Here is a 12,909-nt window from a genome sequence, read left to right as displayed (position 1 = left end):
TCCCAGTTCTCCCTTTGATCTGTGCATTTATGCAGCTTTGCCCTTTGTGATCTATCTTCTCTGGCATCTCTCCCTCTTTTTAGCCCACTGTGCAAGGAATCCCCAGGACCTCAGAGATCCACTTTCATTAGCTACTCCCTAACTCAGCGCCTCTCTTTCTTCTGTGTGTAAACAAGCTCCTTGTTCTACGTCTAGGATGGAGATGGTGGAGGCAGAGTTGCCAACAGAGGAGATAGGAGGGGAAAGGGGGATTTACTCCAGGTTTTGAGGCACAGAGAAGGAAGGGTTTGTCAGGGGTAGGGAGAGCTGGAGACCAGGGAGTTGGAGGCAAACCTAGACTCCCCTCTGGTGGCAAGGGGAGGGTGTGCACGTGCACCAATGAGGACTAGGAGACAGAGATTCGAGTTATTCTCTGTGGGATTTAGCAAAACCCACAGACATACAGTTGTTTTTTGTTTGTTTGTTTGTTTTTTGAGATGGAGTCTCCCTCTGTCATCCAGGCTGGAGTTCAGTGGCACAATCAACTCACTGCAACCTCCACTTCCCAGGTTCAAGCGATTCTCCTACCTCAGCCTCCCGAGTAACTGGGATTATAGGTGCGAGCTACCACGCCCAGCTAATTTTTGTATTTTTAGTAGAGACAGGATTTCACCATGCTGGCCAGGCTGGTCTCAGACTCCTGATGTCAAGTGACCCACCCCGCTCAACCTCCCAAAGTGTTGGAATTACAGGCGTAAGCCACCGTGCCCAGCCACAGACATATAGTTTTAAACATGAGAAGGGACCTGCAGATGTGTTTGGTGGTGGCTTAGACACTAGGCTTTGGGTCAGAGCCAGTATAAGACCGTATATGCCAGTATAAGTGGAGCACCTGCTGGAGACCTACCAGCAAGAGGAGGATTATGTTTGGTGAACCAAAACCTCCTTCCAGGCTGGGCGCAATGGCTCATGCCTGTAATCCCAGTACTTTGAGAGGCCAAGGCGAGAGAATCACTTGAGCCCAGGCAACACCGTGAGACCCCATCTCTATAAAAAATAAAATAAAAAATTAGCCAGGCAGAGTGGTGTGTACCTGTAGTCCCAGCTACTTTGGAGTATGAGGTGGAAGGACTGCTTTAGCCTGGAAGTTCAAGACCAGCCTGGGCAACACGGTGACACCTCATGGCTACATAAATTTTATTTATTTATTTATTTATTTATTTATTTATTTAATTTATGAGACGGAATCTTGCAGGTATGAGCCACTGTGCCTGGCCCAAGACTCTGTCTCTAAAAAAAGAAAGAAAGGAAGAAAGAGAGAGAGAAGAAAGAAAGAAAGAAAGAGAAAGAAAGAAAAGGAAAAGGAAAGAAAAGGGCCAGGCGCGGTGGCTCAAGCCTGTAATCCTAGCACTTTGGGAGGCAGAGGCGGGCGAATCACGACGTCAGGAGATCGAGACCATCGTGGCTAACACGGTGAAACCCCTTCTCTACTAAAAATACAAAAAATTAGCCGGGTGTGGTGGCGGGCGCCTGTAGTCCCAGCTACTCGGGAGGCTGAGGCAGGAGAATGACGTGAACCTGGGAGGCAGAGCTTGCAGAGAGCTGAGATCGCGCCACTGCACTCCAGCCTGGGTAACAGAGGGAGACTCCGTCTCAAAAGAAAGAAAGAAAGAGGGAGAAAGAGAAAGAGAGAGAGAAAGAAGGAAGGAAGGAAGGAAGGAAGGGAGGAGAAAAAGAGAAGGAAAGAAAGCGAGAAAAGAAAGAAAGAAAGAAAGAAAGAAAAGAAAAGAAAAGAAAAGAAAAGAAAAGAAAAGAAAAGAAAAGAAAAGAAAAGAAAAGAAAAGAAAAGAAAAAAGAAAAGAAAAGAAAAAAAAGGAAAAAGGCTGCTGCGCTCCCGGGAGAGGGACGGCAGTCGAAACGGCTGCTGCTCCGCGGGCCTGCAGAAGGGGGCGCCAAAGAGCACGAAAGTTAACAGCGGCCGCTCGGAGGCCTGGAAGTAGTGGGGCCGGGGCGAAGTACCCAGGAGAGGCGGGCTAAGCTGGAGGCTCCTGCAGCGCCTTCTCTTACCGGATGCCGGTCCCTGGAGGCTCCAAGCAGCTTTTCGTCTGGGAAATTTCCAGTGGCACTCAGTCCCCAGCCTGGGAACTTAGCACTAGGAAACTCTGGTCTTTCCAGTCTAATGTGTATGCCCTCTTTGGTTAGAAAAGAAGAACCACATGTCCCTTTTGCATTGGTCGATTGGAAATCAATCTATTATTCATTGCAGGAGCCGCCTCAGACTGCCACGAAGAGGTAAAGTCCACCTCTGCAGCGAGATTGCCTGGGTTGGAATCTCTGCTCTGCCAGTTACTCTTTGCCAATAACCTTCAGGGTCTTGACCTGTTGCCCGTGCTGGAGTGCAGTGATGCAATCATGGCTTCACTGCAGCCTCCAACTCCTGGGCTCAAGTGATCCTTCTGCCTCGGCCTCCCAAGTAGCTGGGACTGCAGATAGGCTCCACCAAGCCCAACTAATTTTTTTTCTTTTTTTAGAGAAGGGGTTTTGCTATGTTGCCCAGGCTGGCCTCAAACTCCTGGGCTCAAGCAATCCTCCCACCTCAGCTTCCCAAAGCTCTGGGATTACAGGTGTGAGCCACCTCACCCAGCCACTAATTACTATTTATGTCATCTCTGATGACTTAAGGTCAAGTCACTTAACCACTCAGCACTTCAGTTTTTTCTTATTTGTGAAAAGGAATAATAGGCCAGGTGTGGCAGCTCAACATCTGTAATCCTAGCACTTTGGGAGGCTGAGACAGCTGGATCACCTGAGGTCAGGAGTTCAACCAGCCTGGCCAACATGGCAAAACCCCATCTCCACTTAAAAAAAAAAAAATACAAAAAGCCAGGCGCAGTGACTCACGCCTGTAATCCCAGCACTTTGGGAGGCCGAGATGGGTGGATCGCCTGAGGTCAGGAGTTCGAGACCAGCCTGGCCAACATGGTGAAACCCTGTCTCTACTAAAAATAGAAAATTTAGCCAGATGTGGTGGTGTGCGCCTGTAGTCCCAGCTACTCGGGTGGCTGAGGCACAAGAATCGCTCAAACCCAGGAGGCGAAGGTTGCAGTGAGCCAAGACTGTGCCACTGTACTCCAGCCTGGGCAACAAGAGTGAAACTCCGTCTCAGAAAAAAAAAAAATGTAGCTGGGCATGGTGGCAGGCACCCGTAATCCCAGCTACTTGGAAGGCTGAGGCAGGGAGAAGTGCTTGAACCCAGGAGGCGGAGGTTGCATTGAGCCGAGATTGAGCCACTGCACTCCTCCAACCTGGGCAACAGAGTGAGACTCTGTGGAAAGAAAGAAAGAAAGAGAGAGAGAAAGGAAAGAAAGAAAGATAATAGTACCTAGCTCAGAGCTGCGATGAGGAACAAATAAGTTAATGGATGGGGCTGGGCACGGTGGCTCACGCCTGTAACCCCAGCAGTTTGAGAGGCTGAAGGCTGAAGTGGAAGGATCACTTGAGCCCAGGAATTCCAGGTCACAGTGAGTTTTGATTGCACCACTACACTCCAGCCTCGGTTACAGAGCAAGACTCAGTCAAAAATAATAATAATAATAATGTACAGAAAGTGCTTAGAACAAGTAGAACTCATCTGCTCTGTGAGCTCTTAGGATCTCACTTCAGCCATCTGTTGCTGTTTCACCCCGCCCTACTCTGTGCCAGAGGTTGTCCAAGGTGCTGGAGGTCCCAAGCATAGGAGAGCCAGGCAGGTGTGGCCCCATCCCATGCCCATGGGAGCAATCAGGCTGCTGAAAGAAAACACATTAAATCATCACACTTGGGGAAGGGCACAGTGGCTCATGCCTGTAATCCCAGCAAAAAAAAAAAATGCAGAGGGCCCGAGAAGTTATGATCTCTTTAGGTCAGGAGTTCAAGACCAGCCTGAGCAACACAGTGAGACCATTTCTGGAAAAAAATGAAAAAAAAAAAAAATTAGCTGATAGCCAGGCGTGGTGGTTCATACCTGTAACCTCAGCACTTTGGGAGGCTGAGGTGGGCAGATCACTTGAGGCCAGGAGTTTGAGACCAGCCTGGCCAACATGGTAAGACCCTTTCTCTACTAAAAATATAAAAATTAGCTGGACATGGTAGTGTGAGCCTGTAATCCCAGCTGCTGGGAAGGCTGAGGCACAAGAACCAATTGAACCCAGGAGGTGGAGGTTGCAGTGCAGTCTGCAGTGCAAGATTGTGCTATTGCATTGCAGCCTGTGGGGACAGAGTGAAACTGTGTCTCAAAAAAAAAAAAAAAAAAAAAAAAAAAAAATTAGTGGGGCATAGTGGCACTTGCCTGTCATCCCAGCTACTTGGGAGGCTGAGGCAGTCGGATGGCTTAAGCTGGAGGCTGCAGTGAGCTATGACTGCACCACTGCACTCTAGCCTGTGTGACAAAAAAATATGAACAAATACATAAGTCAGGTGACTAAGGGGTCATCTCTATGCCCTGCACCTTCTCTCAGCAACCTCCATCCTATAAGAAAGGGGCAATTGGCCAAAGTATGCCTCTGCTGCAGTTGTAGATTACCATGTTTGCACGATTATCACTGTCAATGCTTCACATTTACACTAGGGCACTATGATTTTCAATGCAGTTTCCGTTTTTATTTTGGAGGCCCCTCCCAGGAACCTTCTCCCATTTTACTGAGGCCCAGGGAGAATGCACAGGGAGGGAGCTGAGCCCGTCCTTTGATCTTAGTTTGGTGGCAGAGACAGGCAGTGATACTGACGATGTGATGGCAGTGTCAGGTGTACTCTGTCCTCACTGGAAAACTGGCCTCCTGGAAGGGCTGGAAGCTCCCACCCTTGACTGCTCTGACTCTGTCTCCAGCAGCTCCTCACTGTTAGGGCTTCCCTGACAAGAGTGCAGTCCCTCTCGGGGCTGAGTAGTGCAGGGCTGGCTCCTCGTCTCCGACCGCCGGCTGCTGCTGGCTGTTCCCTCCACCCTCCGTCTCGGGCTGCGAGGCTTCCCTTAGCACTCGAAAGGGGGGACCGTGACCAGGTACGACCACGTCGGCAACAACCAGGACCCTCCTCCGGCTCCGCTCCTGGGCTGCGGGGTCTTCACTCAGTGCCTGCCACGAATCCTCGTCCCCATCTCGCTCAAACACATCTCCCGCCACCACCACGGTGCCCAGAGCCGTGCCGGCCACCACCACGCTCACGTCGCGCTGGCCCCCGTGGCCCGGCGTGGCCCATACCTCGAGCCCCGGGCCCAGGCGCAGGGGCTGCCCCTCACCCAGCCCGTGGGGCAGGTAGCGGCCTCCGGGGAGGCAGAAGTCGTGCGAGACCAGCAGAGCCGCGCCTGGGAACAGCCCCAAGTTCCCGATGTGATCCGAGTGCCCATGAGTCCCCACCACTAGCGTCACGTCTCCCGGGGCCACGCCCTGCCCCGCCAGCGCCCCCAGCAGCGCCTCCTGAGCCCAGGGGCCCCCGGTGTCCACCAGGATGGGGCCACGGGCCGCCTCCTCCAGGGCGGCCTCTGCGCCGCCACTCCCGCGCGGGGACTCTCGGTGGCTGGAGGCCGGGCCCCGGGTCTGGGGTAGGACCAGGGTCACGGAGCCGTCGGCGCGCACGGCGTCGCCCACCCCCTCGGGATCCGCGTAGCCCTGCAGCAGAACCACCACGGAGTAGGGGTCGCCGGGCACCAGCAGAGGGGATGCCCCGAGCAGCGGCTCGGTCCGCATGAGGCTGCTCCTGGCAGGGAGGGACGGGCTGGGGAGAAAGGAAATGGAGTAGTGGGCGACCGTCCTGTCCCTCCACGATCCCCCACCCGCGCCCGGCCCCGCCACTGCCCCTAAGCCTCGGTTCTCTGCCACCCGCCTCCCATTAAGTTGGTATCACCCCTCAACCCCTGCCCAAAATGGTATCGCCCAGCCTTCCTTCACACTTGGGCCCGCCCCTCCCTCGGCGTCCACGGCCCCCGCCCCATTGCTTTCGCGGTACGTACGTCCTTGCCCGTCACCCTCCAAAGGCTATCCTTTATGTTTCCCTCAATCGAATCCTAGCCGCGCTCTACCTTGGGCCTCTGCTAGGTCTTGCCTCACTCGAGAAAAGCGCAGAAATCGAAAACGCGGGTGGGAGTTTGTCCTCTGCGAGTTCCCGTGTACCCAGATATGGCGACCGAAGCCGCGCCGCGGAAGTAGCCGTAGTTCCGGCGCCTTCACCGTGTGCCAGAGGAGGCTGCCTGGGCTCCAGCCTCCTGGTGGTTCTCCGCCCCACAACCCGAGCAACTTCTTTGCACTGCAGAATTATGAAGCGCCATTAGCTTTGAGGAGGGGTCATGCTCAGTTACCCAGGCAGGAGTGCAGTGGCGCGGTCAGACCTCACTGTAGCCTCAACCTCCTGGGCTCATGTGATCCTCCCGCCTCAGCCTCCCGAGTATCTGGGACCACAGATGCCCACCACCAAGCCCAGCTAAGGTTTCTATTATTTCTTTCTGTTTTTTTTTTTAGAGACACAGTCTAGTTCTGTTGCCAGGACTGGTCTGGAACTCCTGGGCTCCAGCGATCCTCCAGCCTTGGTCTCCTAAAGTGCTAGGATTACAGGTGTGAGCCTCCGCGCCTGGTCTTTTTTTCTTTTGAGACAAAGTGTCGCCCTGTCGCCCAGGCTAGAGTGCAGGGGCACCATCATAGCTCGCCCCAGTCTTGAACCCCTGGTTCTAGCGATTCTCCTGCTTCAGCCTCCGGGAGTGCTGGGAATACAGGCGTGCACGCCTCTCTAAATTTTTTTTTTTTTTTTTTTGAGATGGAGTCTTGTTCTGTCGCCCAGGCTAGAGTGCAGTGGCGTGATCTCAGCTCACTGCAACCTCTGCCTCCTGGGTTCAAGCGACTCTCCTGTCTCAGCCTCCCGAGTAACGAGTAACTGGGATTACAGGCGCCCACCACCATGCCCGGCTAATTTTTTTTTTTTTTTTTGAGACAGAGTCTCGCTCTGTCACCCAGGCTGGAGTGCAGTGGCACGATCTCGGCTCACTGCAAGCTCCGCCTCCCGGGTTCCCGCCATTCTCCTGCCTCAGCCTCCCGAGTAGCTGGGAATACAGGCGCTCGCCACCACACCTGGCTAATTTTTTGTATTTTTAGTACAGACGGGGTTTCACCGTGTTAGCTAGGATGGTCTCTATCTCCTGATCTCGTTATCCACCCGCCTTGGCCTCCCAAAGTGCTAAGATTACAGGTGTGAGTCACTGTGCCCAGCCTCCAGGCTGGGCTTGACCTTTTGGACTCAAGTGATCCTCCTATCTCCACCTCTGCAGTAACTGGGACTACAGGCGCTGCACCACCAGCCCTGCAGTCTTCTTAATGTGTGTGTGTGTGTGTGTGTATAGAATTGGGGCTTCACTATGTTGCTCAGGCTGGAGCTTGAGCTTAACAAGACAGCGGCCATTCTGGGTGCTGCCTCATCGACCAGCTAGCTATGTGTGCCCGGCTGTTGTTTGAAACTTTGGGCCCAGCTAGTTTTTAGAAAAAAAGAAAAAAGTTTAATAGCGATATAGAAAATTTAGCACCTATAAAACTATATGGTGGGCTCTGGGTTACACTGATCTGAAGTAGACCAAGTATCTACCCCACCTAACTTATCAGCAACTCCAGGCCATGACCCAGCGTCCCATTCCCCTTCATGGTTTGCTGGTGTGTAGCCTTCTGGATACAGGCAATGTATATAGATCGCAGAGAATGTCCGTTCTGGCCTCTTCCTTGGAAGGGTCTAAAAACAGACCTTAAGGAGCTAAGTGACTGTTTCCCAAAGCCCACAGCTCCAGTGCCACTGCTGACCTCTGGGGGTGGGATCAGTTAAAGAGGAAAGCTTTCAGTACTGTCAGCACATACACCTGCCAATTAAGGGGCTGGATGGAGTTCATCTGTAGGAGCAGGACCTCCACCCCGGAAGCCATGTCATGCTGTTTCACCAGGATCTTGCCTGAGGTTAGACGGGAGAGAACAGCTACAAGCTTGGGTGGAGTCACTCACAAACACCCTGAAAGCTGTGGAGCAGGGAGAGCGCAGACTTTAGAGGGCTCTCCATGATCCCTTCCCCTCCTGGGGGCTCAAAGGCAAGGGTCAAAGATCTTCTCGGTCAAGTTTGGGGTGGCCCCCTGTCTTGGTCATCTTGTCTCCCCCTTCTTCTTCCTCCTCTTCCTCTTCCTCCTCCTCCTCCTGCTCTTCCTCCTCTTCCTCCTGCTCTTCCCCCCCTTCTGTTTTCTCTTCCCCATCTTTGATCTCCTTTCCAGTCCAAGTTTCCTGAAGACACGCTAGATTGGATGACAGAAAACAATTTAAATATTAGTCCTGGAGGCAGGGGAGGCTATGGCTTGGCAAGAGAGGAGTTCAACCCTTACGCTTACCAGTTTCAGCAGCTGGGAGCACATGACCTTCACAGAGAAAATTTTGTAGGGGCTGCTCCTGATGGTGGAAGTACCAGTCTCCCACAATGTCTTCAAACTCCTCCAACATGGTCTCACACTGGTCAAGTAGAAGGGCCAGAAGAGTATCCGCTCTGGAGGGATTTGAGATCCCTCCTGTCTTCTCTCCCTGCTCAACCTGACTGATTTTGGAAAGGCAGGTAGCCAGGAAGCTAAGTTTGGCCTACTAGATGTGCAATCCTCATTCATTCAACAAACATTTACCAGCATCTACTCTGCCAAGTAGTTTATTAAACTCTTGAGTTTCAGCTCCTTGCCTGTAAAATATGTATGGTAATTGCACCTACCACATCAGGTTGTTGAGGGTAAAATGAGGCTACAGATGCAAAGTATCTGGTCCAGAGTCTGGGACACAGTAGGTGCTCAATAAGTGATGGTGGATATTATTAGCAACCATTGTTACTTTTTTTTTTTTTTGAGATGGAGTCTCGCTCTGTCACCCAGGCTGGACTGCAGTGGTGGGATCTCAGCTCACTGCAACCTCTGCCTCCTGGGTTCAAGCAATTCTCCTGCCTCAGCTTCCTGAGTAGCTGGGACTACAGATGCACGCCACCGTGCCACCACGCCCGGCTAATTCTTTTATTTTTAGTAGAGACAGGGTTTCACTATGTTGGCCCAGCTGGTCTCGAACCGCTGATGTCGTGATCCGCCTGCCTCGCCCTCCCAAAGTGCTGGGATTACATACGTGAGCCATCGCACCCGGCCCATTATTTTTAAAAATTTTCCTTAAGGCAGGGCCCGATGGCTCATGCCTGTAATCCCAGCACTTTGGGAGGCCAAGGCGGGAGGATCACCTGAGGTCTGGAGTTCGACCAGCCTGGCCAACATGAGGAAACCCCGTCTCTACTAAAATTACAAAAAATTAGCCGGGTGTGGTGGCAGGCGCTTGTAATTCCAGCTACTCGGGAGGCTGAAGCAGGAGAATGGCTTGAACCCAGGAGGTGGAGGTTGCGGTGAGCTGAGATGGTGCCACTGCACTCCAGCCTGGGCAATAAGAGTGAAACTCCGTCTTGAAAAAAAAAATTCTTTAAAATTATTATTATTTGTAGAGAAGGGTCTCTTATGTTACACAAGCTGGTCTCTAACTCTGGTCTCAAACAATCCTTCTCCCTCAGACTCGCAAAGTGCTAGCATTACAGTTGTGAGCCACTCCACCTGGCTCATTTTTTTTTTTTTTTTGAGATGGAGTCTTGCTCTGTCGCCCTGGCTGGAGTGCAATGGTGCGATCTCGGCTCACTGCAACCTCCACCTCCTGGGTTCAAGCAATTCTCTTGCCTCAGCCTCCCAAGTAGCTGGGATCACAGGCGTGCACCACCACGCCTGGCTAACTTTTGTGTTTTTATTAAAGATGGGGTTTTGCCTTGTTGGCCAGGCTGGTCTCAAACTTATGACCTCAAATGATCCACCTGCCTCAGCCTCCCAAATTGCTGGGATTACAGGTGTGAGCCACCGCGCACCCCACCGCTCCTGGACTCACTTTAATCAATGGCACAGTCCTCACTCTGCCCCCTTCCCCATGCTCAGGGGTAGACATCCCCTACAGTCAAACCCTAGAACCTAGCTCCCCTCTCAGGTTCCCTTCTCACCTCCCTGGATGGTGCAGTATCTTATCCTACCTGCTTCTTGAGGTATGTGACCTCCACGCTGGGCTCATCCCACAGCTCCAGAGGGATCCCCAGATCCACCTTCACCCCCTTCTGCACTAGGCCTTTCAGTGTTGCCATGGTCTGACTCTGACCCTGAGAGATTAAGAATTTGGCATCAGCCCAGCCCACCACCCCACCCCTCCCTTCCCCTTTCTGCCATTTCAGTTTTGTCAACTGCTGGAGATTCAAGGGTGAGTTCCATGATGGTGAGATGATGGGCAGATAACCTCTGGAGGACCTCAGGGGATACAGATCTTTGTATCTGAGAAGTGGGGTCCTGCCCTGGGGAAGGGTCTGACCTTGGCATATCTCAGTGAGCCCTTGCGCTCAGCGTGAACACTATAGTCCAGGATCCGCTCACATAAATTCTCTAAGGCCTCTTCCAGCCTTGTCTCTCTGTGGAAAGAAAGGAAACAAAGATTCCCTGGATGCTGTAGGAATTCCCAGGGCTCCGTTGGGGGTTGGAAAGGGGAGGAGCACGAAGGACTCACGAAACGCTGTAAGGCACGTGTCTCTTCCTCTTGCCTGTGTCCAGCACCTGCCCCAGCTCCAGCACCTCTCGAGATCGACCGGTGCGACTCAGCTCTGCCTGTAGCTCTGTACTCAGCAGCTTACACACTGGTGGGGAGGAGAAACGTTCAGGGGAGGTGAAAGACAAACACACCAGCCATTCATTCTGCAGATGACCTGAGGCAGCAGAGCATACAAGTGCAGACTCGAGCCAGACTGGCTGGGTTGGAATCCTGGCTCAGCCATTTAGCAGCTGTGTGGCAATCTTCCTGCTTGTTGTGCCTTGGTTTCTTCATCTTTTTTTTTTTTTTGAGACGGACTCTCGCTCTGTCGCCCAGGCTGGAGTGCAGTGGCTCGATCTCAGCTCACTGCCAGCTCCGCCTCCTGGGTTCACACCATTCTCCTGCCTCAGTCTCCCGAGTAGCTGGGACTACAGGCACCCACCACAACGCCCGGCTAATTTTTTGTATTTTTAGTAGAGACGGGGTTTCACCATGTTAGCCAGGATGGTCTTAATCAGCTGACCTCGTGATCTGCCTGCCTTGGCCTCCCAAAGTACTGGGATTATAGGCGTGAGCCACCGCGCCCAGCCGGTTTCTTCATCTTTAAAATGGGATAATAGGCCAGGAGTGGTGGCTCACACCTGTAATCCCAGCACTTTGGGAGGCTGAGGAGGGCAGATCACTTGAGGAGTTGAAGACCAGCCTGGCCAGCATGGTGAAACCCCATCTCTACTAAAAATACAAAAACTAGCCAGGTGTGGTGGTGTGCACCTGTAATAGCTACTCAGGAGGCTGAGGCAGGAGAATCACTTGAACCCAGGAGGTAGAGGTTGCAGTGAGCTGAGATCCCACCACTGCACCCCAGCCCAGGCAACAGAGGGAGACTCCATCTCAAAAAAAGTAAAATACATTAAAAATAAATAGGCCGGCACAGTGACTCATGCCTGTAATCCCAACACTTTGGGAGGCTGAGGTGGGTGGGTCACGAGGTCAAGAGATTGAGACCATCCTGGCCAACATAGTGAAACCTTGTCTCTACTAAAAATACAAAAATTAGCTGGGCATGTTGGCGGGTGCCTGTAATCCCAGCTACTTGGGAGGCTGAGGCAGGAGAATCGCTTGAACACCCGGGAGGCGGAGGTTGCAGTGAGCTGAGATTGCACCACTGCACTTCAGCCTGGGCAACAGCATGAGACTCTGTCTCAAAAGAAAAAAAAAAATATATATATATAATATATGAAATAAATACAATTGGATAATAATAGTATGTCCCTCATGGGAGTGTGATGAAGATTAAATAAATCAACATATATAAAGGCCGGCACATAGTGAGCACTGTATAAGTATTCACTGTTAACCTGCAGTTATTTATTGAGCTCCTTCTGTATGCATACTAACAATATAGACAGCAATAAGACCTATTATCTCTATCTACAGGTCTCTGTCAGTGTAGTTGGGACAGATAAACCAAGGATGACAAGCTATGGTGAAGCTGGGCCTGAACTCATGGGCTCAAGTGATCCTCCCACCTTGGCCTTCCAAAGTGCTGAGATTACAGATGTGAGCCGCTGTGCCCAGGCCCGTTGGCTGTATTCTGATAGAAGGCCTGCAGAGGTGTTAAAGCAAGGACTGATACAATTAGGTGATTAAGTCTATTTAAAAAGATTGACAGGTCAGGGGAGAAGAGCGGCACACGGAGGTGAGAGGAGACAGAGATGAGGACCAAGTCATGAGACTATCATGACTGCTTTTCATGATACTGAAATACAGTTGGGGGGGGTGAAGCGAAGAGAAAAAGAATCCAGAGGAGAAACGTAAAGTCAGGAGGGCAGCAAACTAGGGCATCAGGGCCAGCCCCCTTTCTCAACTGGGCCCCACGCTAGTGCAGCTATGGAAGGTGCTGCTTGCTGAAAAATCCATATAGTAAGCACCGTCTGCAAAGTCTCACCGGATGGGGACCCTCTCCTAGTTGTGTGGCTTCCTTTTGTTTATGAGCTTCAAAGGCTGAGTTACTCACCCTCAAACCCCCTCATCGGGGTGTGGGGCCTGTAATTTGGGAGCGTCTATGCTAGGGTAGGGCAGCGGATGTCCACAAGGCCTGAGCCTCACACCCGGCTCCTGCAGCCTCGGCAGATTAAGGTCTGGTGACATGAGGTAAACACTCACTGAAGATGCTCTAAAAGTTGGCAGTCCAGGGCCGATGGTCCCTGAACTACAATTCCCACAATCCACTGGCGGGCGAGGGGGGGGGGTTCCAAGCCAGCCAAAAAAATGCAGGCTCCCTCTGGATGCAGCTTTGAGGTGGCACTACACGTTC

The 12,909-nt window shown here is 52.1% G+C and overlaps 1 protein-coding gene across 3 annotated transcripts in view; it reads right to left on the bottom strand.

The window, feature by feature from the left end:
- Positions 1-4,595: 4,595 nt before the first annotated feature.
- Positions 4,596-12,909, bottom strand: part of MBLAC1 (metallo-beta-lactamase domain containing 1) — an 8,734-nt gene continuing 420 nt past the window's right edge. Inside the window, exons 2-6 of one of the 3 annotated variants that reach the window (XM_054496242.2) lie at positions 10,572-10,698; positions 10,380-10,476; positions 10,051-10,173; positions 6,032-6,255; positions 4,596-5,727 (exon numbers count right to left, since the gene is read on the bottom strand). In XM_054496242.2, the coding sequence (XP_054352217.1) occupies positions 4,857-5,727; positions 6,032-6,255; positions 10,051-10,173; positions 10,380-10,476; positions 10,572-10,698 (1,442 nt within the window). In that variant the 3' untranslated portion in view covers positions 4,596-4,856. Of the gene's footprint in view, positions 5,728-5,962; positions 6,256-7,469; positions 8,264-8,356; positions 8,475-10,050; positions 10,174-10,379; positions 10,477-10,571; positions 10,699-12,909 lie in introns of those variants that run through there. The other 2 variants (XM_054496244.2, XM_054496243.2) reach the window with 2 other exon arrangements.

The sequence above is a fragment of the Pongo pygmaeus genome, chromosome 6 (genome assembly GCF_028885625.2).
Source record: "Pongo pygmaeus isolate AG05252 chromosome 6, NHGRI_mPonPyg2-v2.0_pri, whole genome shotgun sequence".
Classification (NCBI taxonomy): domain Eukaryota; kingdom Metazoa; phylum Chordata; class Mammalia; order Primates; family Hominidae; genus Pongo; species Pongo pygmaeus.
Note: the sequence above shows the minus strand (reverse complement) of the source record. Positions and strands in the feature narration are given on the sequence as shown.